Below are 27,236 nucleotides of genomic sequence, written 5' to 3'. Positions count from 1 at the left end.
TAGTAATCCAGAGGCCTGGACTAATTATCTGGAGTCATGAGTTCAAATCCCACCACGGCAGCTGGGGAATTTAAATTCAATTATTTAAATAAAATCTGGAATTTAAAAAAAAACTAGTATTAGTAATGGTGGCCACGAAACTACCGGTTTGTCGTAAAAACCCATCTGGTTTACTAATGCCCTTTAGCGAAGGAAACCTGCCGTCCTTACCTGGTCTGGCCTCTATGTGACTCCAGACTCACAGCAATGTGGTTGATTCTTAATCGCCCCCTGAAATAGCCTAGCAAGCCACTCAGTCAAGAAGGCGCTCACCACCACCTCCTCAAGGGCAATTAGGGATGGGCAATAAATGCTGGCCTTGCCAGCGATGCCCACATCCTATGAACGAATAAAAAAAATAGCGACATAGGGCCATAAGAAAGCAAACAATGCACTGAGGTTTATTTCTAGAGGGATAGAATTGAAAAGCAGAGAAGTTATGTTAAACTTGTATGGACCCTTGGTTAGACCACACTTGGAGTACAGTTCTGGTCTCCATATTATCAAAAGGATGTACTGGCACTGGAGAAGGTGCAAAAATGATTTACAAGGATGATACCAGATCTGAAAGGTTATACCTATCAGAAAAGATTGAACAGGCTGGGGCTCTTTTCTCTGGAAAAGAGAGGACTGAGGGGTGATCTGAAAGAGGTCTTTAAGATTATGAAAGGGTTTGATAGGGTAGAATAGAGAAGGTGTTTCTCTATGTCTATCCTATCAAACTAGGGGCCATAAATATAAGATAGTCACTAATAAATCCAATAGGGAATTCAGGGGAAACCTCTTTAACCAGAGAGTGGTTAGAATGTGGAATTCGCTACCACAAGGAGTGGTTGAGGCGACTTGCATAAATGCATTTAAGGGGAAGCTAGATAAACACATGAGGGAGAAAGGAATAGAAGGAAATGTTGATGCGGTTAAATGAAGAAGGGTGGGAGGAGGCATGCGTGGAGCATAAGCACCGGCATGGACCTGTTGGGCTGAATGGCCTGTTTTTGTGCTATACATTCTACGTAATTCTTTGTAATACAGTAGAACATTTTAGATGTGTTTACTCACTGATGAGTGTTTTTGAGGAGGCAAATAAAAATATGAAACTCACCATCAACATTCTTAAAATGGGAATAACTGGCTTGAAAAAATGTCCAGTGGAGTATTCAAATTACAACACCAAAAAGGGGAAAATTTGCCTCCTGAGAATGCTAGCGAAGGTCTTGATCTTTGCACTGGACCACTGGATAAGTTAAGTTTAATTTAATCTGTGTTGGAATTGGGGGAAATTAAAATGGAGTTGATTAAAAAGCCTACTCTTGACCCCTCTCCCTCTCCAACTATTGTCCTATTTCCAACCTCCCTTTCTTCTCAAAGTTCTGAAATGTGTCAATACCATCCAATTTTGTGTCCACCACTGCCTGTTCAGATCCCTTCAGTCTGGGTTTTGTCCTGCCCACACTACCAAGGCCACCCTGGTTAAAATCATCAATAATGTGTATCACTGTAAATGCAATATATTATCCCTCCTCATCCTCCCTGACTTCTCTGTGGCTTTTGGCACAATGAATCACACCATCCTCCACACTGCTTCTTCTCAATAGTCCAGCTCTGCCATTCTACTCTCTCGTGGTTCAGTTCCTAATTGTCCCAACGTAACCAGCATATCTCCTTCAATGGCTTCTGTTCCCATGCCTGCACAGTTGCCTCTGGTGTGCTCCAAGGCTGCATCCTTAGGTCCCCTCCTATTTCTCATCTTAATGTTATTCCTCGAGAACGTTATCTGTAAGCGTGGTGTCAGCTTTCCTACATATGCGAATGATACCAAGCTATGCCTCTCCACTCTCCACCATCACATTTGATTCCATAACTATAGCATTACTGTGCTGTCTGACATCAATCCCTGGATCAGCCAGAACTACTTGAAGCTCATCATTGGCAAAATGAAGTTATCTTGTTTGTCACCTACCAGAAACTTTGACCTAGCCCCCAATCCCATAATTCCATCCTGAATATCCATTTAAACTCAATTCAACAGTATGTAACCTCAGTGTCCTTGTCAAATCCTGAGCTGAACTTTAAACCACCTGGACTCCCAGGTTCCACGCTACGTAAACTGCAATTGATCCAAATTTCTGACACCTGTATCCCATCTTGCACTAGCTCCTGCTTAACTATCTTCTCTATCCTTGCCAACCTCCATTCCCTCAGTGTATTGATCTCAAAATGCTCATCCTCAAATCCTTCCACAGCCTCACGGCTTCCTACCTCTGCAACCTGCTACAGCTCTACATTCCTGTCAGCATCCTCTGGTCTACTTTGCGTTTCACTGTCCTTCTTTACCGTCCGTGGCAGAGCTTTCAGCTATTTCATCGACACACTCTGGAACGCCTTCCCTAAACCCATCCACCTTGTTAGATCTCTTGCTACCTTCTAAATTCTTCTTAAAAACATACCTATTCAGCACTTTCTGCCACCTCCCGTAATCTTCTCTCTTATCCTTGCTCACATTTGACCTCCAACTCTGAACTGTCTTGGGATGTTTTGCTACATTAAATACACTGTATAAATGCAAGTTGCTGCTGTTGTTGGACTTTGCTTTGGTTTTGTTGATTGGCTAAGATTTGCCCTGTTGATGGAAGATATTTAGTATAATACTGCATATAATGAGACTCTATCATGATATGTACTTTTTCCGCAAATGAAAATGTCACAGCAACCAAACTTCCCTAATAAGTGCATCTTAAAACTCACTATCTAATCTGTAAACAGTAAACCCCATGATTAAGCTTTAAAAACTAGTATAGATAAGGTAAAGCCATCATAGAGGCTTTACCTTGAGTTTTCCTTTAACACTTTCAATTTTCAAAGAGGGATTTTCAAAGAGGCCAGCAGTGTCAATTCAGCATTAGCATTTAAATTCCCTCTTCCTGAATAGGAATAGGATATGTCATTGGAGACATTTTAGTGTTGTCAATAGAATTTTAAAAATTGTGCATGCACATCAACATATTTCTTCATGTTCCTGAATGTTTTCTGCATGCAAAAAGGATAGGTAGAATGCCATTAATTTCATTGTTTTCAGTTTGGTCTATTAGTGGTGTCTAGTTTCTCAAAGCAGCATCAATGTTCAGTGTTTCCTCACTTGCTTTGATGAGATCTTAGTCAGCCATTGCCATTAATGTTAGAGCATTTCAATTTCTGGGAAGGGAAAAACTATCTTGTACAATATTCTATCCTTGCAGGCCAACTGTAAACTGACAAAGCTTAACCTAGCTGTGATTGGTAGGCTGAAATGATAGACAACTTGGGTTGATACCAGCACAATAAGCAATTGGTAACCATGCTACTTAATCTGGCATCTTTTTTTCTTATAATTTATTCTTATAATTTATTTTATTCAATCTTAGGCGGAACAAGTAAGCGATGTTTCGAACTATGGAACGTAGAATAAAACAATTTCAAAATCATAACACAGGAAAGATACTGTAATAATTTGTAAGTTCACAATTGTAAGCAAAATATCTACATCTTGGCAGATTTAGAAGGGCCTATGGCAGGAAGGGTGACAGCTGCTAGTGATGCCAAAATACACTGTGTGTGATATTACACAGAGGAACTAAAAGAAGAATTATCAGATATATTGGCATGGATTCAGTGCTACCTCAACATTCTCACACCCAGCTTTTTCCATCTGGAGGTTGTTTTAGGACTGGAAGGAAACAGCAACTACCTTTTCTAATCATCAAGGCAACATTACTCATAACAGATGATAAACACTGACAGACTTTCTTGCCATGTATATGTCTTCTGGAGAACTTGTCATGTTTACACCATGGCTTCTGCCGTCAAAGGATTTTTGCTTGAATGCATTTATTGATAGCATGGAAGAATATGAAAGGAATTGTATCACCGTTATTGGTTTACAGAAGCTGGACTTTTAACACCCATTGCCATTCAACTCACCATTTTGGACATTTTTGTTATGTCTGACACCATGCTAGAATAGCCCATGTTGCTTTCACAGCCGGATCTTACTTCTGATGACCCCATGGCACTCTTTTTGAAATTATCATTGAAGTTAATCAATCTGTCTTTAGTGGTGGACGATTGGATGTATTTTCCACCATTCACTAATTATAACAAAGAAAGTGGGTATGAGGAAAAGTGGGACTATGCATCTACTTTTTCACTTAAAATTAGAAAATATAACCCTTTGTAGACCAATCTTGGAGTGATCTGAATATTCAGTTCCTGAATGGAGGAGGTTACAGTTTCTAATTTTTTTTAACTCTTGTTTTAAGTCCATATGATGAAACATACATGTAATTTATGAGGGGAGAATTAATTTTATATTTTTGTGACACCAAACTCAGTTTCAAGTATGGCATGATTTTATATTTTGTGTCAGAAAGGCCAATTAATGGGACTGGGTGATGCAGTGGGTTAGATACAAGTCTGTCCCCTCTGGAACTTAGGTTTCAAATTCTGCCAGACTGATGGGATAAAAGTCTCTGCCAGCTATAAGGCTCTTATGTTAAATGAATTTGAGTTGTCTTAATCGGGTTTCTCTGGACATGTACTCATACCATAAAACTGTCCCAAAGTTGACACCGCATTGGCAATCTCAGAGAGGCCACAGGGTGACTGGTGTGTAGGAAATGGTAAACGTCACTCTGATGCTCTTCTGAGGTTGGACCTGAGACACATTATTGGAAGACTAGAGGAAACTGCTGTTCATGACCTGGGAGTGCATGATACTGATACTGGGTGTGTTACTTTTCCCATCACTAACTTCTTTCTCCTTGATGAGGATTTATATTTTTAAAAAAATTATGGGATTTCATATATTCACATATTTTGTATTATGTATGATTATAAGTGTTGAATGCAGTACTTTTATTTTTTCTTCAGTTTAACCAAACTTTCCAAGACCAGTTTAAAAAAATCTTTAAGGTGGTTTGATTTAAAAGAAAAAACAAATTACAATTCCAACACAAAAAGAAATTGTCTGATACTTTCTGGATCATTCTTTACCATCAAAAAAATCACCATAAATAAGACTGAAGCTGTAATTAATCACATGTTGGGCACAGCACATTTCATTGGCATTATTTGCTGCCCAATTTCATGTTTCCATTTATGCCAGTTGAGAAAAATATAGTTAATTTTATAAAAGTGGAAGCAGGTATGATGCATAGAGGTTACATATTTTGAATTTAATCTCATTTAAGATCCTTCCAAGCTTGCCACCTGAATGCTAAATGCTTAAACCTAAATGCTAAATGCTTAGACCTACTGAAGCTTCTGCATGGTCTTTGGGAGTAAAATATGAATGACAAAAAAAGTAAAGTAACGTTCATGTTTAGACTGACATCCAGTAGGAGTCGATGTGGGATTATCGGAAGGGTAGAAGTGCTAGAGGACACTGAGGCAGATGAGCTGTTAACTTCACTTTTGGAGATAACAAAATCTATGAGCTCCTAGAAGACATGTTACTGGAAGGGGCAGAGTCAGGGGAAGGAGTGGCAAGAGGCAGTTGATAGTGGAGTTGGAATTTGCTTTGCCCTCCAGGCTGATCCTGAAATAATAAAATGATTTGGCTGTACAAAGGGAGAGGCAATATTTTTTCAGGTGGTCAAGCCAGATTTAGGAATGTAACATGTGCAATTGAGCCTTCATATTTCAGACTGTGAAATGGGTGCTGTACCAGAGGAGTGGCAAGATTGGAGGATGGATCTATTTGGAATGTGGAAGCAAAGGAGCTGCTGCTGAAGGAGGCAAAAATGTCATGTCAGTGGAGGGCCAGAGGATATAGTTGGAAATTTGAGAAGGCACAGTGGGAAGGGGGGTGATGGGAGAGAGTCCCTGCCCCTGTCCCATCCCTCCCACATCGATGGCCCTTTTTGGGGCAGGTAGAGATGCTGGCAATAACTGGTCATTGGGGAAACTTCTGAGCAATGGCCAGGAGCAGGCATATCCAGGTCCCAGCCTTCACAAGAACAACAGTGGATTTTTCGGGCCATAGAAATGTATCCAGTTGTTTGAAAGCACCATCTTTACAGGAAAAGCTTGGAGTAAACCTCGGTAAACTGATATCTACAAAAAAGTAGCAGATGGGTCTCAGCATTATGATTTTGACCAATAGTAGAGCAAGAGAAATGCAGGTAACATTTTTTGTAAAGCATGTTGCAGAAACTACAGGGTATATCTTAAGCCTCTATATAAGTAAAATGAAGAGGTAAGTCCAGAGAACAGAAATAAAAATGAATGAATGAGCAGATATTAGGAAGAACAACTTTCTCAGAGTAAAAGTATTTGGAATGGTTTGCCATAGAGGATAGAAGAGGTTGTTCAAGATACAGTTAAATGCTGTGATAGGAGAATTATGGTATTACATTGAATCTACAGCACAGAAACAGGCCATTCGATCCAACTGGTCTATGCCAGCATTTATGCTCCACACGAGTTTCCTTCCGCCCCTCTTCATCTAACCCTACCAGCATACCCTTCTATTCCTTTCTCCCTCATGTGCTTATCTAGCTTCCCCTTAAATGCATCAATGCTATTTGCCTCAACTATTCCTTGTGGTAGCAAGTTCCACATTCCTACTACTCTTTGGGTAAAGAGGTTTCTCCTGAATTCCCTATTGGATTTATTAATGACTATCTTATATTTGTGACCTCTAGTTTTGGACTCCCCCACAAGTGAAACATTTTCTCTTCGTCAACTCTATCATTATCTTAAATACCTCTATCAGGTCACCCCTCAGCCTTCTCTTTTCTAGAAAAATTAGCCCCAGCCTGTTTAGCCTTTACTGATAAGGATATCCCCTCAGTTCTGGTATCATTCTTGTGAATCTTTGTTACACTTTCTCCAATGGCTCTACGTCCTTTTTATAATATGGAGACCAGAAATGTGCACAGTACTCCAAGTATGGTCTAACCAAGGTACTCTACAAGTTGAACTTAACTTCTCCTCTTTTCAATTCTATCCCTCTAGAAATGAACCCCACTACTGGTTTGACTTTTTTATGCCCTTATTAATCGGCATTACTACTTTTGGTGATTTGTGTATCTGTACCCCGAGATCCTTTTGCTCCTCTACCCCATTTAGACTATTATTATCCAAGCACTATGTGGCCTCCTTCCTACCAAAATGCACCACCTCACACTTAGCTATATTGAAATTAATTTGCCATTTACACGCCCATTCTGCAGGTTTATTAATGTCTTCTTGCATTTTGTCACATTCTTCCTTTGTATTAACTACACCACCAATTTGGCGTTGTCTGCAAATTTTGAAATTGTACTTCAGATTCCCGAGTCCAAATAGTTAATGTAAATTGTGAACAACAGTGGTCCCAGCACCGATCCCTATGGAACACTACAGTGTTACCATAATTGAACTTCAGTGGGACAAATGGCCTTTTCTCATCCCTCACTTTCTTATATTTTTACATTTGTATATGTTGAGGACGATGTGGGAAGGAAGGGCGAGTTCTAGCCTGCAGTTCACAATGGGGAATAAATTAGTATCGAGAGACTTTCTAGCAGTCTCATTGCAGCCAGTTTGCTCACAAACTGGTCACAGGCCACTTTTTAAAAGAAAAAGTCTAATAGAAATTATGTCGGACCACTTTTTGAAGTGTATAATGTGTTTATAATGTAATTTTTGTACCAGATTTTGCCAGAAATGACAAACACTGTGGTTTGCAAAGGACACTATAAATGGACCATAAGTTAATACTCTGCTGTAGACTTTGTTTTCACAGTTAGAAATCGTGCCAATTCAGCATGTCATCTCATTCGTGCTATTCATTTCTGCCTGTGACCACAAACATGGCATCAAGAATAAATGGAACATTTCTAAATTCATGGTGTCCTTAAAATCAACTGGAAAACTACTGAGTTTTTTGTGTGCAGATAACTGTTACTCAGAGTTCAATCTTTCCATCCTTGACAGACGAAAATCAATGTTAGTAGAAATGTTTGCTCCTTAAATATTTTTAAAATTCAATTTTAACACGTGTGTCAAAAATGTTATGATAAGAATGATACAAATGGCTGTCATTCTGATCTCTTGAATTTTATTCTGGAAAATGTCCAGAATTGTGAAGTGTTGAGCATATTTACTTAACTCTTACATGTCTGTGCAGAATTGCTACTGCAATGTCCTCCTTAGATTATGGGGATGGTGCCGGAGGATTGCAAATGTTACACCCTGTTCAAAAAAGGAGAGGGATAAACCCGGCTGTTACAGGCCAGTCAGCCTAATGTTGGTGGCGGGATAACTTTGAGAGACAATAATCCAGGACAAAATAAATTGGCACTTGGAAAAGTATGAGCTAATAAATGAAAGTTAGCATGGATTTGTTAAAAGAAAATAGTGTTTGACTAACTTGATTGAGTTCTTTGATGTAATGGAAAGGATTGATGAGGGGGGTGCGATTGATGTGTGTGTATGTGGACTTTCAAAAGGCATTTGATAAAGTTCCACATAATAGACTTGTTAGCAAAATTAAAGCCCATGAGATTAAAAGAACAGTGGCAGCTTGGATACAAAATTGGCTAGGCAACAGAAAGCAGTGTAGTGGTGAATGGTTGTTTTTCAGACTGGAGGAAAGTATACAGTGGCGTTCCCCAGGGGTCGGTATTAGGACCACTGCTCTTTTTGATATATATTAATGACCTGGACTTGGGTATGGAGGGTATAATTTCAAAGTTTGCAGATGACATGAAACTCGGAAATGTAGTAAACAATGTGGATGATAGTAACACACTTCAGGAAGACATGGACATACTAGTGAAACGGACAAACACATGGCTGATGAAATTTAATGCAGAGAGGAGTGAAGTAATGCATTTTGGTAGGAAGAATGAGGAGAGGCAATATAAACTAAATGGTACAATTTTAAAGGGAGTGCAGGAACAGAGAGACCTGGGGGCGTACTTACACAAACCTTTGAAGGTGGCAGGACAAGTTGACAAGGCTGTTTTAAAAGTATACAGGATCCTGAGCTTTATTAATAGAGGTATAGAGTACAAAAGCAAGGAAGTTTTGCTAAATCTTTATAAAACACTGGTTAGGCCTCAGCTGGAGTATTGTATCCAATTCTAGGCATCACACTTTGGGAAGGATATCAAGGCCTTAGAGAGGGTGCAGAAGAGATTTATTCGGATGGTGTCAGGGATGGAGGGACTTCAGTTATGTGGTGAGACTGGAGAAGCTGGGGTTGTTCTCCTCAGAACAGAGAAGGTTAAGGGGAGATTTGATAGAGGTGTTCAAAAATCATGAATGGTTTTGACAGAATAAATAAGTTGAAACTGTTTCCAGTGGCAGAAAGGTTAGTAACCAGAGGGGACAGATTTAAGGTGATTGGCAAAAGAGCTAGAGGTGACAAGGAAACTTTTTTTTATAAACATGGTGAGTTGTAATGGTCTGGAATGCACTGCCTGAAAGAGTGGTGGAAGCAGATTCAATAGCAACTTTCAAAAGGGAATTGATAAATACTTGAAGGGGAATAAAATTACAGGGCTATGGGGAAAGAGCAGGGGAATGGGACTAATTGTCAAGACTAACTCTGTCAAAGAGCCAGCACAGGCACAATGGGCCGAATGGCCTCCTCCTGTGCTGTACCTACAATGCTAATAGAGAATGCAATTCTGTATTTTAAGATTAAAGTCAGAGTTCTATTCCATGCGTTCAACTAGTAAAAATCAGTTAATTGACACAGACAATTAATAGGAATGTTCATGCAGTGGGCACATGAAGTCTGGCTCTGATTGCAATGCCTATATAGCCTAATGAAACAAATATGGCTTTGGTTTTGCACAGTTTAATCCTTGGGTTGCTTGTCATTATGGATGATACTTAGCCAGTGCTGCAACCAATTTGATATTGTATTAGTACTTGTGCAATACTATTCCTTTATGTATTTAAGGGGGTTGGAGTATAAGTAAGGAGGTCTTGCTGCAATTATATAGGGCTCTGGTGAGACCAGACCTGGAGTACTGTGTACAGTTTTGGTCTCCTTACCTAAGGAAGGATATTCTCGCCTTAGAGGGGGTGCAACAAAGGTTCACTAGAATGATTCCTGGGATGAGTGGGTTGTCCTATGAGGAGAGATTGAGTAGAATGGGCCTATCTTCTCGAGTTTAGGAGAACGAGAGGTGATCTCATTGAAACGTATAAAATTCTTAAAGGGCTAGACAGGGTAGATGCTGAGAGTCTAGCAGCAGGGGTCGGCCATTTAGGACCAAGATGAGGAAAAATTTCTTTACTTAGAGGGTTGTGAATCTTTGGAATTCTGTACCGCAGACGGCTCTGGATGCTCAGTCGTAAAGTATATTCAAGATTGAGATTTTTAGATGTTTGGACACTAAAAGGGAATCAAGGGATATGGAAATCGGGCAGGAAAGTGGAGTTGAGGTAGAAAATCAGCCATGTTCTTATTGAATGGCGGAGCAGGCTTGAGGGGCCAAATGGCCTACATCTATGTGTTCTATCTTATGTTCTGTAGCAGAGTAACTGAGGGCCCTGATCCCCGAAAAAGTGTATGGCCCTGAAGACCTCACCTTTAAAGAAGTAACTAAGGCAGAAGCAGGTGGAGACCTTCCCCAGTCAGTTGAGAATAAAAAGGGAGAGGTCAAGAGAAGTAAAGACCCACTCCTGAAGAGGAAGCTGGAAGGCAGCTGGGGCTGGCCTGGGCTCAGACTTGTATGGAAGCTGAAAGGTACCGCGGACTGGGAAGCGTTCTAGGCGTTGCCAAAAAAGGTACTATAGCATGACTGTGTGGAGTGAATTAAAAGACAAGTGTTTTGAAGTATGAATTGGTCATTGTCTATCATTTGTCTTTTAATTCACTCCACAGTCACACTACAGTACCTTTGGCAATGCCTAGTACCCTTTCCCACTCCACAGTACCTTTCAGCTGCCTTGTAACTGCCCTGGTTTTGAGAGGTCAGCTCTGCAACCTTGGTGTCTAACTGTTGCACCAACTCGTTCCTCTAGGTCTTTGAGGCCCATTTGATTACTTTCCAAAACCCGAATTGAAGAAGTTCAGTTTCTTTCTCAACCTTCAGTGTTTTGTACTTAACGACAACAAAAGCATTCTCATTGCACATCCTTTCTGCCTCTTCCTTCAGTGTAGCCACTTGTTGCAACTTACTCTTGAAGTGCCCTAGTGGCCTGCAAGTTGACCTCCAGGTGGAGCTTGGCATCCTCTATGCCCTGCAGCTCATCGCCCCACTCCTCCAGCTGAGTAGTCGTCATCTCTGCCACCTGCTGCTCCAGCACTCTTCGCCTTCTCCAGCTTGGGCACACTCTTGCCCACATCACCCCTGGCACTCATCAGGTCCTCCCTCAGCTCGGTGCTGCACGTTGAGGTGCTTGAGCTCCCTGAGCCTGCAAGGAGACCACCTGCCGCCCAGCTTCAGCCTCTTCTACGTCAGAAATAGGAGCAGGAGTACGCCATATGGCCCCTCAAGCCTGTTCTGCCATTCAAATAAGATCATGGCTGATCTTCTACCTTAACTCCACTTTCCCTCCCTACCCCTTGATTCCCTGAGTGTTCAAATATCCATCGATCTCAGCCTTGAATTTACTCAACAACTGAGCATCCACAGCCCTCTGGGGTAGAGTATTCCAAAGATTCACAAACCTCTAAATGAAGAAATTTTTCCTCATCTCGGCCCTAAGTGGCCGACCCCTCATCTTGAGATTATGACCTGTAGTTCTAGACTCTCCAGTCAGGCGAAACAGTCTCAGAATCTACCCTGTGAATTTTATACGTTTCAATGAGATCACCTCTCGTTCTTCTAAACTTCATGCTAAACAGCGGAAGCAACATGCTATAGACAGAGCTAAGCGATTCCACAACCAACGGATCAGATCAAAGCTCTGCAGTCCTGCCCCATCCAGTCGTAAATGGTGGTGGACAATTAAACAACTAACGGGAGGAGGAGGCTCTGCAAACATCCCCATCCTCAATGATGGCGGAGTCCAGCACGTGAGTGCAAAAGACAAGGCTGAAGCATTTGCAACCATCTTCAGCCAGAAGTGCCGAGTGGATGATCTATCTCGGCCTCCTCCCGATATCCCCACCATCACAGAAACCAGTCTTCAGCCAATTTGATTCACTCCACGTGATATCAAGAAACGGCTGAGTGCACTGGATACAGCAAAGGCCATGGGCTCCGACAACATCCCGGCTGTCGTGCTGAAGACTTGTGCTCCAGAACTAGCTGCGCCAAGTTGTTCCAGTACAGCTACAACACTGGCATCTACCCGACAATGTGGAAAATTGCCCAAGTATGTCCTGTCCACAAAAAGCAGGACAAATCCAATCCGGCCAATTACCGCCCCATCAGTCTACTGTTCTTATGACGCAAAGAGGCTGGGATATAGACAGGTTAAGTGAGTGGGTGAGAAGATGGCAGATGGAGTAGGAATGTGGCGAAATGTGAAATTATCCACTTTGGTAGGAAGAATAGAAAATAGAATTTTTTTTTAAGATGAGAGACTAAGACATAAGAGCATCAAAAATAGTAGGCTGTACGGCCCCTCGAGCCTGCTCTGCCATTCAATAAGATTATGACTGATCTTTGGCCTCAACCCCACTTTTCCATCTGATCCCCATATTCCTTAAGTCCAAAAATCTATCTCTCAGCCTTGAATATACTCAACGACTCAGCATCCACATCCCTCTGGGGTAGAGAATTCCAAATATTCACAACCTTCTGAGTGAAGAAATTCCTCCTCATCTCAGTCTTAAATGGCCAACCCCTTATCCTGAGACTATGCCCCCTGGTTCTAGACTCTCCAGCCAGGGGAAACAACCCTTCAGCATCTACCCAGTAAAGTCCCCTCAGAATCTTATGTTTCAATGAGATCACTTCTCATTCTTCTTAACTCCAGAGAATATTGGCCCATTCTACTTAATCTCTCCTCATGGGACAAACTTCTCATCCCAGGAATCAATCTAGTGAACCTTCGTTGCACCGCCTCGAAGGCAAGTATATCCTTCCTCAGATAAGACGACCAAAACTCTACACAGTACTCCAGGTGTGATCTCAAAGCCCTATATAATTGTAGCAAGACTTCCTTAATCTTGTACTCCAACCCCCTTGCAATAAAGGCCAACATGCCATTTGCATTCCAAATGATGGTAGGCAGAGGGATTTGGGTTTCCTTGTACACGAATCACAGAACATTAAAATGCAGGTAAAGCAAGTAAATAGGAAGGCAATGGTATGTTGGCCTTTATTGAAAGGGGGTTGGCATATAAGAGTAAGGAGGTTTTGCTGCAATTATATAGGGCTCTGGTGAGACCACACCTGGAGTACAGTGTACAGTTTCAAAATCATAGAATGGTTACGGCAAAGGAGGCCATTCAGCCCATCGAGCCTGCGCCGGCTCTCCAAGAGCAATCCAGCTAGTCCCACGTCCCTGCTCTTTCCCTGCAGCTCTGCAAATTTTTCTCCTTCGGGTACCTATCTAATTCCTTTTTGAAAGCCACAATTGACCCTGCTTCCATCACCCTATCAGGCAGTGCATTCCAGATCCTAACCACTCACTGCGTAAAGTTTTTCCTCATGTCGCCTTTGGTTCTTTTGCCAATCACCTTAAACCTGTGTCCTCTGGTTTGCAACCCTTCCACCAGTGGGAACAGTTTTTTTTAAATTTACTTTGTCTAGACCCTTCACGATTTTGAACACCTATCAAATCTCCTCTCAACCTTCTCTGCTCTAAGGAGAACAATCCCAGCTTTTCTAGTCCCTCATAACTAAAGTCCCTCATCCCTGGAACCATTCTAGTAAATCTTTTCTGCACCCTTCCTAAGGCCTTCACATCCTTCCCAAAGCGGTGGGGGGGAGAGATAGAAGAGAGGGGAAGATCGGAGCGGGGGAGGGGAGATAGAAGAGAGGGGAAGATCGGAGCGGGGGGGGAGATAGAAGAGAGGGGAAGATCGGAGCGGGGGGGGAGATAGAAGAGAGGGGAAGATCGGAGCGGGGGGGGGGATAGAAGAGAGGGGAAGATCGGAGCGGGGGCGGAGATAGAAGAGAGGGGAAGATCGGAGCGGGGGGGGGGGGGGGAGATAGAAGAGAGGGGAAGATCGGAGCGGGGGGGGGGGGGGGAGATAGAAGAGAGGGGAAGATCGGAGCGGGGGGGGAGATAGAAGAGAGGGGAAGATCGGAGCGGGGGGGAGATAGAAGAGAGGGGAAGATCGGAGCGGGGGGGAGATAGAAGAGAGGGGAAGATCGGAGCGGGGGGGGAGATAGAAGAGAGGGGAAGATCGGAGCGGGGGGGGAGATAGAAGACAGGGGAAGATCGGAGCGGGGGGGGAGATAGAAGAGAGGGGAAGATCGGAGCGGGGGGGGAGATAGAAGAGAGGGGAAGATCGGAGCGGGGGGGGAGATAGAAGAGAGGGGAAGATCGGAGCGGGGGGGGAGATAGAAGAGAGGGGAAGATCGGAGCGGGGGGGGAGATAGAAGAGAGGGGAAGATCGGAGCGGGGGGGGAGATAGAAGAGAGGGGAAGATCGGAGCGGGGGGGAGATAGAAGAGAGGGGAAGATCGGAGCGGGGGGGAGATAGAAGAGAGGGGAAGATCGGAGCGGGGGGGGGGATAGAAGAGAGGGGAAGATCGGAGCGGGGGGGGGGATAGAAGAGAGGGGAAGATCGGAGCGGGGGGGGAGATAGAAGACAGGGGAAGATCGGAGCGGGGGGGGAGATAGAAGAGAGGGGAAGATCGGAGCGGGGGGGGAGATAGAAGAGAGGGGAAGATCGGAGCGGGGGGGGAGATAGAAGAGAGGGGAAGATCGGAGGTGGGGGAGATAGAAGAGAGGGGAAGATCGGAGCGGGGGGGGAGATAGAAGAGAGGGGAAGATCGGAGCGGGGGGGGAGATAGAAGAGAGGGGAAGATCGGAGCGGGGGGGGAGATAGAAGAGAGGGGAAGATCGGAGGTGGGGGAGATAGAAGAGAGGGGAAGATCGGAGCGGGGGGGGAGATAGAAGAGAGGGGAAGATCGGAGCGGGGGGGGGGATAGAAGAGAGGGGAAGATCGGAGCGGGGGGGGAGATAGAAGAGAGGGGAAGATCGGAGCGGGGGGGGAGATAGAAGAGAGGGGAAGATCGGAGCGGGGGGGGAGATAGAAGAGAGGGGAAGATCGGAGCGGGGGGGGAGATAGAAGAGAGGGGAAGATCGGAGGTGGGGGAGATAGAAGAGAGGGGAAGATCGGAGTGGGGGGGGGGGGGAGATAGAAGAGAGGAGCAGGGTGCAAAGGTAGATTCATTTTGTGTTTTAACTTCCTTCTATGGTTTTTTATTTAACTTATTTAGTTTCTTTTTCCCTGATCTGACCCTTCACACCTGGTTTCGTGAATCAGAAACGGTGGGCAAGCCACCCAGGTAAGTTAAAAATTGTTGCAACACTTAAGGCACTTTACCTGTGACAAATTAAGTACATCAATGAGGTACATTTGGCTCTTTAACTGTTATCCCACCGGCTTTAATTGCTCACACGCACACAGGTGGGTCCCTGCAAAAGTCAGAAGTTGGCAAGTTGGAGCCAGCTTCCGAACCCGAACCCGAACCTGAACGGAATTGCCATGATTTTCGGAGCACCCCCACCCCTAAAATTGCGCCCCATGTCACAGAGTCCTACCTTCTTCATATGACAAATGATAGTCCTTGACCAATTCATACTTCAGAACACTTGTCTTTTAATTCACTCCACGCAAAGTCACACTACAGTACCTTTGGCAATGCCTAGTACATTTTCCCACTACACAGTATCTTTGGCAATGCCTAGTACACTTTCCCAGTCCACGGCACCTATCAGCTGTCGCAACTGCTTTATCGGACCCAGCTGCCTTCCAGTTTCCTGTTCAGGGGTAGACCTTTACTTCTCTTGACCTCTCCCTTTCATTCTCACCTGACTGGGGAAGGTCTCGACCCACTCCAGCCTTAATTATTTCTTAAACATGAGGTCTCTTAAAGGGGCAGTTTCCTTAAAGGAGCCGTACACTTATGCGGGGATCAGAGCCCTCAGTTACTCTGCTATAATTGTTATGTTCTTATGTTAAAAATGAATAACTGATACTTAGGCAGTTGCTGTGCGAGGGTTTGGTACAGATTGTGCCTTTGACTGAATAGGAAGAACTGATAAAAGAAAAAAACTGAAGCGGCATTTTCCCTTTATCCTCCTTACTCTTCTCCGTAACTAACAGAATCCACATGGCCATAGGGTGGCTGTATCGTGGATTTCTTTATGATATTCCACATACAGAAACATCATGGCCAAATCACCCAGTCAGGAGAGGAAACTTAATTTATTGATAAATAGACAAATAAGCTGTCCACTTGAGGGCAGAGAATGTTTGCTCAATGCAACTCCAGATGAGGATTCTGGCTTATCAAACCCATCGCTTCAAGTTTACCCACTGGCAACTGAAGCAAATTAATGAAGCTGTCATCCAGATGCCTGCCTCTGTCAGTGATAGCACACCTGCCTATGTGTATGATATCAAGCACGCTGCAATACTGTTGCAACAATCCATAGTTGATGCTCTTGGCAGCGGGCTGCAATTAGCAGCCTAACATTTCTTGTTCTGAAGAGATGCCTGGTTGTGAAGTTCAGGTTCTGCTTCGACCTGTTTCATCAGTGCACCCCTGATGCCTCAGCAAATTGATCCTGTGAGTAGCTGAGCAATATGGTCTAAGGAGACCAGCAAGAGCTGAATGACAGCATTGCCACCATCACGCATCAGCTATGATCTAGTGTTGGTGCCAGCCCTCATACCAGCAAATTTGTCAGTGGTTGACCAAATCTGACATTTTACAGATGAGTAGGGCATCTTCACATCAGATACTTGGATGAGCAAGTTTGTTGGGGAAGGTTATGTTTTTAATTTACCAGAAGTTCAATGCACAGTTCAGGAAAATAGTTTTCTTGGCACAGTTAGAGTTTCTTCCTATGAAGGAACTGTTGACTTCAGGAGTTTCCAAAGTGCTTCACAGATAATAAAGTACTTTTAAAGTGTAGTCATTGTAGGCAAGCAAGTCAGCCAATTTGTGCATAGGGTAATGAGATAAAGCCAGATAATCTGTTTTAGTGATGTTGTTTGAGGGATAAGTTCTGGCATGGTTTCTGCTAGCTCTGATCATAATTGCAGTAAACTGCCTTGCACTCTTGCTACTTTGATGTCCCCAAGATGGCGTGAGGTTTTGATCCATACTGGACCATAAGATCTTGAATTTCTTCATTCTGAACGAAAAGCTCAAGATGTAAAATGCTATTATCAATAAAATTGTATTATTTTGAATACCCAGCATCCCACGCCTCATCACTTTAAAGACATTCAAATCCAAACTATTAGTTCACCCTTACTGGTGATGTTTCTGATCTGTTATAGAAGGGCTTAGCCTTCTTTCATTCAGCACATTACTGTTTTTCCAAGCACTCTAGTGGTACTAATTATAGATAAGCATCATTTATGTAAGCTTTCCTGTCAATCCTAGTCAGAGGGCCACCTATGTTTAAAAGTTGTATAACACCAAATTTTAACTTGTAGTTTTGAGCAGCTCATTAAAGTAATAAACATTTTAAAAATTGCTGTATTTTAATTTTGAAGGTATATGATTTAAAAATAAACTTGCACTTTATTTGAGTTAATTGATCTTTCCCTTCATAGCAAACTGCAAGACTGCCTAATTTTACATTTGGGTATATGGATCAGAGCGCTTATTAAAGGTGGTACAGTTTCTTGCATTGAAGTGGCCTTTCAACACATAATCATCATTTCTCCACAGTTAGCTCCTGATATAGAAATGTCAGTGTCAGGTTCAACTGGGGAACCTTAATTTTGGAGACCACATTACACTCTGAATTTTAAAAATATTACTTGAATTTCAGTATAGGAATCTCATGGAAAGTGCCTGTTTCAAAATATTTGTGCAGACCAAATTTAAGTATAGAGGTACCCCTGTTCAGACATTCCGATTAGCAAGTTGAAGTATGAACGCTTAGCACGCCTATACTTTATCCCTGTTTAAACAGCCGTTAACCAATTTAAAACAAATGGGATAATGCTTGCATGAAAATAGCGCACACAGTAAAGGACCTGTACATGCCAATCAGAATTTCTGCCATTTTTTTTAATCCCAGAAATTGAATTCTTTGGAAATTTAGTAAAGCATGACCCAGGCTTGCTTGAATTTGTGAAAATGCATTTTGGTGAAGTATGACATCCCTTCTGCAAAAAGCCTTTCATTGGTTTTGTTGTTGAATGTACTTGTAGCACCCACAATTGAGATGAAAGTGGTTCAAATCTAGTCCAGAATGATTGTTAGCAGTGGCTATAAGATCCTATTAAATATTTTGAAAACTTTCTACAGTTGTCCTGTATTAGGATATTTCCCAGCACATGCAGACACGAGAACTCAGTATTTCACTGGAGAGTGAGTATACTTTTCCTAACATACCGTTCACGTTCTTGTTCAAGGAGGTTGGTGAATTCGTCACTCTTTTCCATGTAATCCACGTGCTTCTTTTTCTCATCCTCCAATTCATCTACTGTCTGTTTGTGAGATCTTTCTACCAGGAGAAGTTGCTCCAACATCCGTCTATGAGTCTCTCTCTGTTTTTCAACCAGTTTGTCAAGCTGCATAAAGGGCAAAATTACATTTGTACCTTAAAAACTGGGGATTACTTTTATTTTGTTCACATAAACATAATTAGCGAAATTGAAAAAATTATAGCTCAAATTTTCTTGCAGGTTCCATTGGGCTACAGCCATAACGCAGGCAAAACCTGCTGGGGTCAGAGACTCTCTATGCCGGGTTCCCACTTCTCCAGCTCAGTCGAGACCCAAAGTAGGACTGGAAGCTAGCACGCTGAGAGCGATGAGGTATACCGGCCTTCATATGGGCACAAGTGGGCCCGACCAGAGGACCTAGGCAATGGTCCCTTGAAGACTGGAATTACGTAGAAGCTCAAGTGGGCACTCAGTGGGCTCTTGGTAAAGGTGGGCACATACGAATATAAGAATTAAGAGCAGGAGTAGGCCATTCGGCCCCTCAAGCCTGCTCTGCCATTTGATAAGATCATGGCTGATCTGATTGTGACCTCAACCGTACTTTCCCGTCCACCTACTATAACCTTTGATTCCCTTGTTAATCAGGAATCTAATACGAACATACGAATTAAGAGCAGGAGTAGGCCATATGCCAGATTTTCTGGCTGTATGGGGCAAGTGGGAGCTCGAGATGCATCTTTAGTGGTGTGGATGCCCGTTGGCCCCATGGAGATTTTGCCCTCCTATTGACTCTGTCAGGGTCAGGGCTGAGTCCCCTCAGTGGGCGCAATTGCAGCGTGCCAGGATCACAGCCCATGGATTTTTGGGGCCTATATTTTTAAAGATCACAAGAAATTTATTGCCGTGGCGAAGGGATTTTTGCTGAGTTGTCATTCCTTCCAGATAGATGAACACTCCAATTCCAAAGCCTTTGACTGCCTATGCATTCAATGATGTGGAGATGCCGGTTGGACTGGGGTGGACAAATGTAAGGAATCTTACAACACCAGGTTATAGTCCAACAAATTTATTTTAAAATCACAAGCTTTCGGAGATTATCCCCTTCGTCAGGTGAATGAGTGAAAAGGTTCTCAAATCGCATATCTTATACTAGGCTGGGACAGCATCACACCAATCAAAAGGTGTCGTTGTTATTCAAACAGGCCAGTCACGGAGAACAGCACGTCCCAGTACACTGGATATACATTTTGTCAATTACACAGACGGACAGAAAGAAACCCAAATGGCAGAGGGAGAGAGAGAGAGGGAATATTAAAAACATAATTTTTTCCCCCTTTTTGCTGGTGGGGTTACGTGTAGCGTGACATGAACCCAAGATCCCGGTTGAGGCCGTCCTCATGGGTGCGGAACTTGGCTATCAACTTCTGCGCGACGATTTTGCGTTGTCGTATGTCTCGAAGGCCGCCTTGGAGAACGCTTACCCGAAGATCGGTGGCTGAATGTCCTTGACTGCTAAAGTGTTCCCCGACTGGGAGGGAACCCTCCTGTCTGGCGATTGTTGCGCGGTGTCCGTTCATCCGTTGCCGCAGTGTCTGCATGGTCTCGCCAATGTACCATGCTCCGGGGCATCCTTTCCTGCAACGTATGAGGTAGACAACGTTGGCCGAGTCACAGGAGTATGAACCATGTACCTGGTGGGTGGTGTCCTCTCGTGTGATGGTGGTATCCGTGTCGATGATCTGGCATGTCTTGCAGAGTTCCGCACCCATGAGGACGGCCTCAACCGGGATCTTGGGTTCATGTCACGCTACACGTAACCCCACCAGCAAGAAGGGGAAAAAATTATGTTTTTAATATTCCCTCTCTCTCTGCCATTTGGGTTTCTTTCTGTCTGTCTGTGTAATTGACACAATGTATATCCAGTGTAATGGGATGTGCTGTTCTCCATGACTGGCCTGTTTGAATAACAACGACACCTTTTGATTGGTGTGATGCTGTCCCAGCCTAGTGTAAGATATGCGATTTGAGAACCTTTTCACTCATTCACCTGACGAAGGGGATAATCTCCGAAAGCTTGTGATTTTAAAATAAATTTGTTGGACTATAACCTGGTGTTGTAAGATTCCTTACATTTATGCATTCAATGGCAGGTTTGGAATTCATTTTCCAACCTGCCTCAGAAAACTCTAAAGCTTTTGGAGATTTGAATACCCATCTACCATGAGGGGATTTTTAAAAATATATAAATAGATAAGATTCAGTTATTTCAAAAATAGTATTAAAGCTATGTCGATTCAGATTTTTAAAAATAATGCAAGTTAGTCACTTCAAATTTATCTGTTGTTTAAAATAAATAAATTCCCTAATCATAAATGGGGATTCAAACCCACATGGCCTCAATGTCTTTTCAAAGGGAATCCCTAGTCCTGGAACATAGGGATAAGTGAAGAAAATAACTGACCCCATGCAGTCAGTTGATTCCAAGATGAAGTGCTTGTAGCTGCTGAGAAAGGACTCTGCCGCAACAGAGCTCCACTTCTCGCTTCGATAAACTTGAGTGATTGAATTAAAAAATTATGGGGTTGGTCCAGGCAGGAGCCAGTCAGCCAGGTTTTGTGCTCCTGATTGCTATTCAATGACCTTCGCTAGAACTTGTACATGTCTGTAACATGAGGACATTACCAGGCCAGGCTGTTATGACCCCCTTTGGTCAAATAGCTTGGCAACAGTAATTGCCGCAGTTCATACATGAGGAATAACTGTTTGGGTGAGATATCGAAGAGCTGCCAGCATCCATTGAAACTATGTCCTTCAAGAAAAGAAGTGAGAAAATTATAACAACACTTGTAACTTGCACAGGTTGTAAGGAAACATTCTGAGTATTTCTAATGACCAAGCATTATAACGGAAAGCTGAGGAAAGCTCCTAACCTCAATGCAGACTGAATTTCTTTCTGGTATCCATTTTAAAACCAGTTTTTAATTGATTTTTATTTACATCTCAAATTAAATGGAAGGTTCTCTTGAAAATAGGTGGGCGAGAAATTCAGTTGCCTAGCGCCCATTGTTTTGGCGCTACGCGGCCTTCCGAAGGGCCAAGATGGCGTCTTGGCTGCGTACGCACGTTTCCATCGTGACGTGCGCTGGACGCCATCTTGGTATAGATGTTAGCACATGCACAAGCACGAATGCCGGAAGCATGTAAAGTAAGGAGAAAATGGATACAATCAATGTGCAATACTGATTTAAAGCGATAGACATCATTCTCGAGCTTAACGCTCAACTCAATGCACAGTCTTAACCATGACCATCTGAACATGTCCCAGAGTGCCTGGAGGACCCCTACCGGCGCTATTTTAAGGGACCATGTAGGATTTACAGGTTAGTGACTGGATTATTGCTTGTGGCTGCCGATACATTTGTAACTGTTTTTGGAGGTCTTCTATACTTGAATACTAGGACGTGGGGACACAGACTAACATTTAGAGCCAGGGGGTACAGGAGTGAAGTTAGGAAACACCGCTACACGAAAAGGGTGGTAGAAGATTGGAACGCTCTTCTGCAAATAGCAGCCAATGCTAGCTCAATTGTGAATTCTAAATCTGAGATTGATAGATTTCTGTGAACCAAGGGTATTAAGGGATATAGGGCTAAGGCAGGTATTTGGAGCTAGGTCACGGATCAACCATGATCTCATTGAATGGCGGAACAGGATTGAGGGGCTAAATGCTACTGCCACTTGTTGCCTCCTATTATGCGCCACCTTCTCCTGCAAGCAAGCGGAACGTGTGTCTGGAACATAGGAACAGAGGAACAGGAGTAGGCCATTCAGCCCCTCGTGCCTGCTCCACCATTTGATAAGATCATGGCTGATCTGTGATCTAACTCCATATACCTGCCTTTGGCCCATATCCCTTAATACCTTTGGTTGCCAAAAAGCTATCTATCTCAGATTTAACTTTAGCAATTGAGCTAGAATCAGTTGCCGTTTGCAGAAGAGAGTTCCAAACTTCTACAACCCTTTGTGTGTAGAAATGTTTTCTAATCTCACTCCTGAAAGGTCTGGCTCTAATTTTTAGACTGTGGCCCCTACTCCGAAAACCCCCAACCAGATGAAATACTTTCTCTCTATCCACCCTATCTGTTCCCCATAATATCTTATAAACTTCGATCAGATCACACCTTAACCTTTGAAACTCCAGAGAATACAACCCCAATTTGTGTAATCTCTCCTCGTAACTTAACCCTTGAAGTCCGGGTATCATTCTAGTAAACCTACGCTGCACTCCCTCCAAGGCCAATATGTCCCTCCGAAGGTGCGGTGCCCAGAACTGCTCACAGTACTCCAGGTGCGGTCTAACCAGGGTTTTGTATAGCTGCAGCATAACTTCTGCCCGCTTGTACTCTAATCCTCTAGATATAAAGGCCAACATTCCATTAGCCTTCTTGATTATTTTCTGCACCTGTTCACGACACTTCAATGATCCATGTACCTGAACCCCTAAGTTCCTTTGGACATCCACTGTTTTTAACTTTTTACCATTTAGAAAGTACCCTGTTCTATCCTTTTTTGATCCAAAGTGGATGACCCCACATTTGTCTACATTGAATTCCATTTGCCACAGTTTTGCCCATTCACCTAATCTATCAATATCGCTTTGTAATTTTATGTTTTCATCTACACTGCTTACAATGCCACCAATCTTTGTGTCATCGGCAAACTTAGATATGGGACTTTCTATGCCTTCATCTAAGTTGTTAATAAATATTGTGAATAATTGAGGCCCCAAGACAGATCCCTGCGGGGCTCCACTAGTCACATCCTGCCAATGTGAGTACCTACCCATTATCCCTACTCTCTGTTGCCTTTCGCTCAGCCATCTTCCTAACCAAGTCCGTACTTTTCCCTCGATTCCATGGGCTTCTTTCTTAGCTAACAGTCTCTTATGTGGGACCTTATCAAATGCCTTCTGGAAGTCCATATAAATAACATCCATTGACATTCCCCTGACCACTACTTTAGTCACCTCTTCAAAAAATTCAATCAGGTTTGTCAGGCACGACCTACCTTTCACAAATCCATGCTGGCTCTCTCTGATTAACTGAAAATTCTCGAGGTGTTCAGTCACCCTATCCTTAATTATAGACTCCAGCATTTTCCCCACAACAGATGTTAGGCTAACTGGTCTATAATTCCCCGGTTTCCCTCTCTCTCCTTTCTTAAAAAGTGGAGTGATATGTGCAATTTTCCAATCTAGAGGGACAGTTCCTGAATCTAGAGAACTTTGAAAGATTATAGTTAGGGCATCCGCAATGTGCTCACCTACTTCCTTTAAAACCCTGGGATGGAAACCATCTGGTCCTGGGGATTTGTCACTCTTTAGTGCTATTATTTTCTTCATTACTGTTGCTTTACTTATGTTAATTTTATCGAGTCCCTGTCCCCGATTCAATATAAGTTTTCTTGGGATTTCCGGCATGCTAACCTCTTTTTCGACTGTAAATACTGACGCAAAGTAATTGTTCAACACGTCCACCATTTCCCCATTGTCAATGACAATATCCCCACTTCCAGTTTTTAAGGGGCCAACACTGCTCCTGACCACCCTCTTTTTCCTAATGTAACTATAAAAGTTCTTCGTATTGGTTTTGATATCCCTTGCGAGTTTCTTTTCATACTCTTTTTGTAGCCCTTACCATCTGTTTTGTGACCCTTTGTTGATCTTTGTATCTTTCCCATTCACCAGGATCTGTGCCATTTTTTGCCTTTTTGTATGCCCTTTCCTTATGTCTTATACTGTCCCTTACCTCTTTAGTTGTCCATGGCTGTTTTTTTTGGCAAGTAGAGTTCTTGCCCCTCAGGGGTATAAACCGATTCTGTATCATGTTAAATGTTTCTTTAAACATTTCCCACTGATCATCAGTCGTTTTACCCATTAACAGATTTGCCCAGTTTACTGTGGACAGTCTCTGTCTCATCCCATTGAAGTCGGCCTTGCCCAAGTCTAGAATCTTAGCAGCTGATTCACTTTTTTCCCTTTCAAACACTACATTGAACTCGATCATGTTATGATCACTATTGGATAGATGTTCACGCACAGTTAAGCCGTTAACTAAATCTGGTTCATTACTCATTACTAAATCTAGTATGGCTTGCCCCCTTGTTGCCTCTAGGACATACTGCTGTAGAAAACTATCCTGGACACACTCAAGAAATTCACTACCTTTCTGACAGTTGCTAGTCTGCTTTTCCCAATCTATGTGAAGGTTAAAGTCCCCCATTAAGACTACTATGCCTTTCTTACACGCTTGTCTAATCTCTGCATTTATACAATCTAGCACTTCAAAGCTGCTGCCAGGGCTCCTATATACAACTCCCACTATAGTCTTAGATCCTTTCCTATTTCTCAATTCAACCCATAAGGTCTCTGTTGGCTGCTTACCTCTCATTATATCCTCCTTTATCATTGAAGTGATTTCATCTCTAATCATTAAGGCTACTCCTCCCCCTCTTCCATTTTCCCTATCTTTCCTGTAGACCTTATAACCTGGTGTAATTAGTTCCCAATCCTGACCATCCTGCAGCCAAGTCTCAGTAATAGCTATCATGTCATACCCTCCAATTTGAATTTGAACTTGTAGTTCATTTAATTTATTCCTTATACTCCGTGCATTTGTATATAGAACTCTTAGTTGGGCCACACACCCTAGCCTGACCTTCAGCTTTGATGCTGGGTTAATCGCCTTACGCCTTCTAGTTTTTATTTTATCTGTCGTGCCTGAAGTACACTTTCTTTCCGCTGCTCTACGCTTTTCCCTTTCACTTCTTCTTGAACAACTGTTTGTACTATTTGTATTGTAGATTTCCCCTGGGTCTTCCCCTCTCTTGCTGCTCTCAACTTTATTCCCTTCTGATTCCCCGCTCAGGTTCCCATCCCCCTGCCACTCTAGTTTAAACCTTCCCCAACAGCTCTGTCATCGGTGTTGTTCCTGTCATGGTTGAATAGCTGTGAGTTGTGGGTGGGCAGCTTGCAACATTGATAATGTGTAAGGGTGAGAGGAATCATCTAACTGGAAGAGTTGAGTACTAATGGAACGAGTTTGTTGTATGTGGGTGATGGGGGGTGTCGTGTGTAGAACAGTGGATGCGGCTAGTGGTGCAGTTGGTAGGAGACGCCACTTGACTGTTGACCTCACTCACCTTGACCACTCGTTTCAAAGCATTGAACTTCTTCCTGCACTGCATCCATATTCATGGTGCTGTGCGCCTGGCATTGACTTCGTCCCCTGCTGCCTCCCACTGCCTTTTGGACATATGTCAGGAGAGCCTCTTGTCCACCCCCCCCTGCGGATATAGGATGTCGCTCCTTCTGTCCACCTCTTGCACCAAGGCCTCTAGAGCATCAGCAGAGAACCTTGGTGCACGCACTCGTGCAGGCCTGGTACACCAATCAGATCGGCAGATTGGTGAGGTCTGGCGTGCAGATTGGAGGATGTGGGATTGAGTAGCGTGCAACCTTTATTCAATGTTTTAACATAGCTCATCAGTTTGTAAACATCGGGACGGGCCCTGCATCTGTGTTTTCCATGTGCGATGTCTGATCTCCGTTCAGACTCTGTGCAGACAGCAGACTGTTATTTTCAGCAAATAACAGGTACCGGCTACCTTTAAGAGATTTTAAGAGACAGCCTGCCATTAAAAGATTGGGGCTCCCCCTGCTGGTGGAAAGTGTGAATTGCATTGAATCCTCGTGTCAACGCTGTTTTCCAACGCAGCTTGAAGGTAAGTCCACAGGCCTGACGAAAGTCTTGTCCTGCCTACACAGGAAGCATCTGGTTAATAGCGGATGGCGCTACCCGCGCCCGGTTTTTAGGGTTAGCTAATTTAACCCCCGGTGTGATTGTGATATCTGGGAGCTCAGTTTTGGAATATGTTACAGTCTGGCCTAAAAAGGACCAGCTGTTCTTTTCTAGTTGAAATGTTTGGAATAATTTATCTTGACTTAAAATCAAATACCCTCAAGATGTATCCCAGAACTTGATTGACCTTGTTAATACCATAACTGTAGAAGGAAGATCTTTAGCAGGAGCTGAATCAGTAAGCCTGAGAAGAGCACTATAATGTTATCTTTCTAAATAGAAATCTGCCCTTGAAGCTGGTGTAGAACATAATTAAATATATACATTACTTTAAACTCTACTTTTGCTGCTGGTTTTGCAGCTACCTTAAACAATCATAATAGAAATTTAATATAGAGCCAAATATTAGAACAGGTACTTAAACTTCTCATCTCAAGATTAAGGATCAAATTGAAAGTAATACCTTGTTTTCAAAGTTCCTATTTCAAAATCTTCTCCCTTCCTAGATCTAGAAAAGACAATTTATTATGCAAAGTACATAGGGTTCGAATTAGGAATGACCCATGCCCACATTGAAGTAGGCTGTAGCAAACCATGGTATGCACGACTATATGGGATATGTAACTTCCAGCTTTTAGAAGTTACTAAAGTTTTAGAAACTGCAGTATTTTTATCTTGTTGGGACATATCACATTGTTGCACTATACTTTCTGCCACCCTGGTGTTTATGCTTGTTCTTGTCTAACTAGCCATAAAAGAAAAATAAATAGCGGCAATATAGAGGGCATAATGGGTTTTGGAAAAAAAAATGTT

General features: G+C 43.0%; 2 protein-coding genes across 7 annotated transcripts in view; one reads left to right on the top strand and one right to left on the bottom strand.

Moving 5' to 3' along the window:
• cmss1 (cms1 ribosomal small subunit homolog) overlaps window positions 1-27,236 on the top strand; it is a 283,142-nt gene that overhangs the window by 107,166 nt on the left and 148,740 nt on the right. The gene's annotated exons all lie outside the window — the stretch shown is intronic.
• Window positions 1-27,236, bottom strand: part of filip1l (filamin A interacting protein 1-like) — a 106,479-nt gene that overhangs the window by 76,471 nt on the left and 2,772 nt on the right. The window contains exon 3 of the mRNA XM_067993124.1: window positions 18,512-18,690. Within this exon, the coding sequence (XP_067849225.1) occupies window positions 18,512-18,690 (179 nt within the window). The remainder of the gene's footprint in view (window positions 1-18,511; window positions 18,691-27,236) is intronic.

The sequence above is a fragment of the Heptranchias perlo genome, chromosome 11, assembly GCF_035084215.1.
Source record: "Heptranchias perlo isolate sHepPer1 chromosome 11, sHepPer1.hap1, whole genome shotgun sequence".
Taxonomy (NCBI): Eukaryota; Metazoa; Chordata; class Chondrichthyes; order Hexanchiformes; family Hexanchidae; genus Heptranchias; species Heptranchias perlo.
The sequence above is the reverse complement of the archived record's forward strand: the minus strand, read 5'-3'. Positions and strand labels throughout refer to the sequence as shown.